Source organism: Nothoprocta perdicaria, unplaced genomic scaffold, assembly GCF_003342845.1.
Source record: "Nothoprocta perdicaria isolate Ctin4 unplaced genomic scaffold, notPer1 scaffold_1, whole genome shotgun sequence".
Lineage (NCBI taxonomy): Eukaryota > Metazoa > Chordata > Aves > Tinamiformes > Tinamidae > Nothoprocta > Nothoprocta perdicaria.
The window spans coordinates 14,376,856-14,382,855 of NW_020454093.1; the positions used below are offsets into that span (position 1 = coordinate 14,376,856).

At 39.0% G+C, this 6,000-nt stretch overlaps 1 protein-coding gene across 1 annotated transcript in view; it reads right to left on the reverse strand.

Annotated features, from left to right (window-relative positions):
- The window catches only part of SLC1A3 (solute carrier family 1 member 3), a 55,050-nt gene extending 49,440 nt beyond the window's left edge, over positions 1–5,610 (reverse strand). Inside the window, exons 1-2 of the mRNA XM_026037977.1 lie at positions 5,440–5,610; positions 3,565–3,840 (exon numbers count right to left, since the gene is read on the reverse strand). Of these exons, the coding sequence (XP_025893762.1) occupies positions 3,565–3,745 (181 nt within the window). The 5' untranslated portion in view covers positions 3,746–3,840; positions 5,440–5,610. The remainder of the gene's footprint in view (positions 1–3,564; positions 3,841–5,439) is intronic.
- Positions 5,611–6,000: the final 390 nt, after the last annotated feature.

Consider the following 6,000-nt stretch of genomic DNA (forward strand, 5'->3'; position numbering starts at 1 on the left):
GTAGTGTGTTAAGATAGTAGAATTTGCTGCTCTGCACAGCTTTTCACTGTTTAAGTTCTCTTATTTATTTATTATTTTATTTTGTGTAGCATGAAGGATTTTCTACAGACTTTATTTAACTCTTTGCTGTTTCAGAGATATGGAAACATTGCTAATGCCCATCATCTCTCCCTTTTTTTTCCCCTATATTTTCAACTTGTTTCTTTAAGGATACTAAAAAGTTTTGAAATCCTACGTATGGCTTGGGTGGTTGTTCTGGTCTTATTTATATGTCTCATCTGCTGCGAGATTGCCAGTGATTACCAAGGACAGGCTTCCGTGATGCAAGAAGCCTTGTGCTCCACAAGGTGCACAGGTAGCCAGAAATCATCCCAGAATTGGGATCTCTGAGATGGTACTTGTCTGTCCCCTTGAATGTCCCCATCTCTGTCCCATTGGACAGCTACAGCATACAGTGTAAAGGGGATTTTAGCTAAAGTTTTGGCACTGTGATTGCTTTACAGTTCTGCAGAAACAGCCTTTTGTATTTCTTGCTCCACAACCTCCCTCCACATCACTGGGTATCGCCRTTAAAACTGTATTTCCCTGTGGACAGCTTCGCGTGATCTCTGCATCTTTCCTTTAGTGCAAATGCCCAAATCCACAGAAGTTTTTGTGGCATTTAGAAATTATTAATTTGATTAATACTTTCAAGTTTGTAAGACTCGTTGCAGACTTCTTGATGGCCACCAAGACCTCTCGCCTACCTTGTGGTGCTGCTGATTGTTCTGATGTTCAAAACTCACCAACAGTTGTCTTCCCGAATTGCCTCATGCAATTCCGGGCTACTGGCTGTTACCAAGATCTACTGTAAAAACCTATTTTAATATTTCTGGGCATGCTAAAAAACTTCCTCTAAACTCACTGTGCCTAACCACATTTCTCAAAGTTTCTCAAAGGGCTTAAAAACTGTTCAAATTTCACTAAGAAGGACAACAACAAAATGATGAAGTGCTAGACTGACCCTACCTACACAAAACATCAAATCAGAAGGCTCTTTCCTGAGATTTTTTAGAAAATAGAGAATATTATATATATAATTCTAGTTATTCCAATATAACGCAGTTTCAAATACCTTCAGAAGAAAGATTTAGTGTTTCTATATTGTAGCCACTAGTGAGTTCAGTTTTCATCAGAGTAACCCTGGAAGTTTGATAAATGGATACATTTCTTCTTATCATGTGAGTGTCYGATAATCTCTGCTCTGTCTACAAAATATAAGTATGCAAAACAAACAAACGCGCGTTGCACGTACCCTCTTCATAACAATCTGTGTGGCTGCACAGACACCACTCATCCAACAAAGTCAAGTGCTTGTTATAAGCGACAGTCCTGAACTAGGCTAAGACATATGATCCTATCCACTTAACCTCTACTAGCATCAATCCTGCTCAGCAAAGAAGTCGGAAATACTCCATTAAATGGGCTTTTTCCACTCAGTTCCTTGACAACAGAGGCTTAAAGGAGATATTTCTGAAGCTCTGTTACTCTCCTTTAAGCTAAACTTTTGTTTTTGCTCAGTTATGAAAATTGCTGGACTGGCAGCTCTAGAAACTGATATCCTCARTCTGTGCAGGTAACAGACAGCATTAAGCATCGTTTCTTGTAAACAATTCAACTCTGACCTGAGTACTGTTTGTTTTCCATGTACATCCACATGCAGGCATCCCTGATGACACAGTTTTAGTGTGGGCTGATTCCTCAAGGCTCCCACCTGACTTTCCAGAGCTCACCAGACAACTAAGAGGTGACATTTCAGTTCTTGCCAAACTAGACAGAAGCAGTTCAACTACTGAGTATCTCCCAAACTCTTAATATTCCCTTATGAATATTTCCACAACAGCAAAAAAAAAAAAAAAAAAATCCAAAAAAGTAAGTTTTACCTTTCATATGAGCAACAAAATGTCAACTGGCCGTTCTTATCATATATATACACACTTTAAAACTATGCCACAAATAACAAACATGTGAAAATCCTGGACTACTCCATCATAGTAACAAGCARATTCTTTTCTAGCTATTACACCAAGCTCTGGGCTCATGAGCAGAGAGCTGAGCATTATATGCTGCATATTTTAGTAGCTTCTCTAACACATGCTCTAGCTTTACTGGTAACGCAGCCACTGCTACAGGTGGCAGTGGAGCCGTGGGCAGACTAGCTGCCTAAAGCCATTTGGAACATGCAATAGCAGTAAAAACACTTGTGCAGCAGCCTACATTTCTCTTCCCACACTGCCAGGCTGACAGGAGTCACACTGGTGCTAGATCACAGAGAAAAAATGGCACAAGTGCCTTGGTGCTGCTGTCCATTTTAGACTGATGACAATCTATTAATTGCAGTGCTTTGCAATTCATGGGTATTTCCAGTGAAATGTAGTGCTTTGCAATTCACCAGACAGTATTTCACCACCTGTTTAGTTGTTCCGCCTCACTTCAACACTGTAGATAAAAYGCCTACATTTTGTACCCCGATACTAAGATTGAGAGAGTTTTTCTTTTTTCATCAAATAAATTCTTATTTAGGAATGAAAAACATTTACATTCAAATACTATTGATAAAATATGAGAGAATTATGGTTTTGATATAGTGGCAAAATACTTTATTTTACCCTTATGAAAATTACTATATTCCCAGAAAGAACATAGAAACTGGAATTAATTAAAAATAACCCTTCAGAAGTGCTATCAAACAATGATGATGGATAAGCCTTCAAATTTCTAATTCCTAAAAATGATTTAGCAAGCAGGCATGCAAATTTATGTGGAACACCGTTGTCATAGATATTAGGTCCTATGTAGAGGTAGAGTATGTACCCTTATATACAGATGCAAACCTTTGGATTTTGTTAAGTAGATTCACAGTCTTATATTTTAAGTTGACTGTAAAATTAAGAAGAAAATAGTATGGGAAAATCATAATGTTCTTGCCTACCTTAAAAGCAATACTATTTCATGGAACATATGGCCTCATTAAAAAGTTAATTTGAAATTAAGGATAATGACCAAAAACRTCACTTAATTTTATAATTCAAATTCTGRTTAAAAAAAAAAAAGACTGCCTAATATACATTCAAAATATAAAATTATATTTTAAGTTAACATTTTCATGCATTCCAAATTGAAATGCTGTTTGATGTTCCTCATTCCTCTCCATACACCCTAAAAAGGCATCTATTCAGATGCTATCTTGCAGTCCTTTAAACACGCAACATTTCTGTTGTTGTCTTAATTGCATTTGAAAGATGCATGTGTAAGATTGTGAACCACTGGGAGAGGATAAGCTTGTGCTTGCTGCTTGCTCCTTGACTAGGGAAAAGTGAAAAGACCTCAGGAATACTGGAATAATTAAAATGGCCCTTCACAAAATGTCAACACAGAGCTGTCAAAGTGCAAGCTCTCCAAGCCGGAGCATTCTTATCAGTGCAGAAGAATTTGGGGTCTTATTTGTAATGCAGATTGTCTGGGCAAATTGTCATTGTCAAACGCCTTGGAGAACAGAATATTCCTACTGAACAAGTTACTCACCAAGAATGACAGCAACAATGGTGAAGAGCACAAAGGCATTCCTCAATAAATAACTTTTAACATCATCCTTTGTTATGCTCTGCACCTTTTTTTTTGCCAAAAGGGTACGTTTCCGGACTCCTTGTTGAAAGCGTTCCATCCTACTTCCAGTTTTTGGATCTTCTCCGTTACCTTTCGTCATCTATCTTGCAGAAAGTTTTCTCTTTACAGTTTACTGCTGTCAAAATCCCTTCAAAAAAGTGGGAGACTCTTCTCCTTGGGAGGCACTGGAGAAAACTGTAAGATAAGAAATRTCAAATATCACAATAAGATTCAGGGGAATGATTAGGCAAATGCTCATATGGAAGCAAATATTCTTTATTTTTCAGTAAGGCTTCTGTTATTTGTGATATCTGCGTTTCTGGTTGGTGTTTTTTGGTAAATAACCTCAATTATTTTTAGAAGAACTCCTTAATAAAAAGAAAGATTTCATGGACTGTTCAGATAGGTGTGTTKTGCCTTCAGAAATTAGCCTGAATTTCCTGTCAGACTGATAAAATGCAATTAATTTTTTTTCAGTCACTAGAGATATAACAAGGWAAAACTGATAAATTAATAGAAACATAAGTTACTAGAACATTTTAAACCGCCTGTCAGGCCTGATTTCCAGTTATTTAGCAGGCATATGTTATCTGAAAAAAATTGAACTTACCATCATACTAATTATTGGATAGAAATATTGTGATTGAACTGGAGCATTTAAAAGCTTTTGCATTCAGCTGTTTTTAAATAGTTGAACGCTTTGGTTGAATTCCTTCTTTTCACATGGCAAAACACAGCAGGAATAGTTTATTTATCCCCCAGCTACTATTTAGCAGATATGCCTTTGACACTTTTATGTTGATAATATTMATCTTTGATGTGTATAAACTATTCAGAGCACATCTGTAAAACATCACAAGTTGTATCCCACTTAGCTTGTCATTGCAGACTGTAATAYGAGTTCAAGTGCAAAGCAATGGTTAGCTTTGCCTGGGAGCAATTATGGGGTTATAATGTGATTTAAAAAAAATCACACACTGAATCAACTTCAAAATACTGTAATATTCAAAATGCTTCATTAGGGCATTATTATTTTCTTCATTTAAARTGAGCATTTTTATGGCTGCTTAATATGAATTTATTTAATAATAGACTCTGCACAGAGATGTTTTCAGACTGAGAATCCATTTTTCTGAAGCCTTAATTAATACACAGGCAGGTTTTCTCAGGAAACTGGAAATTCATAAATCGGTAGAGTTAGCTGCTCCAGCTAAAATATATCTCCATTTATACACAGTAAAATTCCAGCATCTTACCAAATCTCGTAGCTAAATACAAATTTCCAGGAAACATTTAGAGCATAAACACACTGGGTCTTAAAACAGCCTATTTTAGGGGAAATACCATGTAGCAACATCATGTGGATGCGATCTGATCACTGYTTTCTGAATTACCGCCTCTTTGAAGATCGACACGTTAGTGCAATATTCTGTGTGGATTTTAGCTGAACGCTCCATGCTTTACTTGCTGAGAGGGCGAGCACATGCTCGGCCGGGGCGGGCTGGTGCGAGCAGGGTGTCCGAGCCTGCAGACACGATGCCTGCCTGCCTGCCTGCCTAGAGGACTCCCTTCACAACAATCAGGTTCCTGTATTTTGCAGGAAAACTAGCATTCATTCACAGTGCCTTTTCTTCCCGAAACCATTACTGCAGATAATGCGTCCTTTCTAACACTAGGATCAGTGAGCAGCAAAAGGTATAGCCAAAAAGAGCCTTACATTAAGTGAAATACCAAGGAGGGTGAAAAAAGAAGGCTCCATGCTGGAAACTCCACCAAACCGAGCACCCGGCTCACCTTCTCAGATCTCCAGCGTGGCAGGACCGCGGGGCAGAGCACACAGGGATTCGCCAGCAAATACAATAGAGCAGCAAAGTTCAGCGAGCGGCAGGCAGAGAAAACTGACAGTCTGCATGTGCTCGGGAATACAGCGATTTACTATCACTGGGACTTAAGGAAAGGGGAGGAGACTAGCAGCCCAGCTCTRAAAAAAATAAAAACACATCAGAAGAGCGGGGAAAGCTGAGCTCCCGGAATATTGATTAGTGTTGGCACGCTGAAAGCGAGGCCACCCGCTTTGTTTTTCCTTTTAGACCACTTTCACGCTTTGTCAGTTCAGCTTCATTAGAAATGCCAAATCAGAGCCCAGGAAGAGCGGCAGGATCTCACGCACACACCAACACACACACCAACACACACACATCCCAACTCACACCCCAACACACACCTCCCCCAACACAGACACCCCAACCCACACACCAACACCCCCGAACACTCACACCCCCCCAACCCACACACCAATACACCCCCCAACACTCATACACCCCCCAACACACCCCTCAACACATAGATACACCT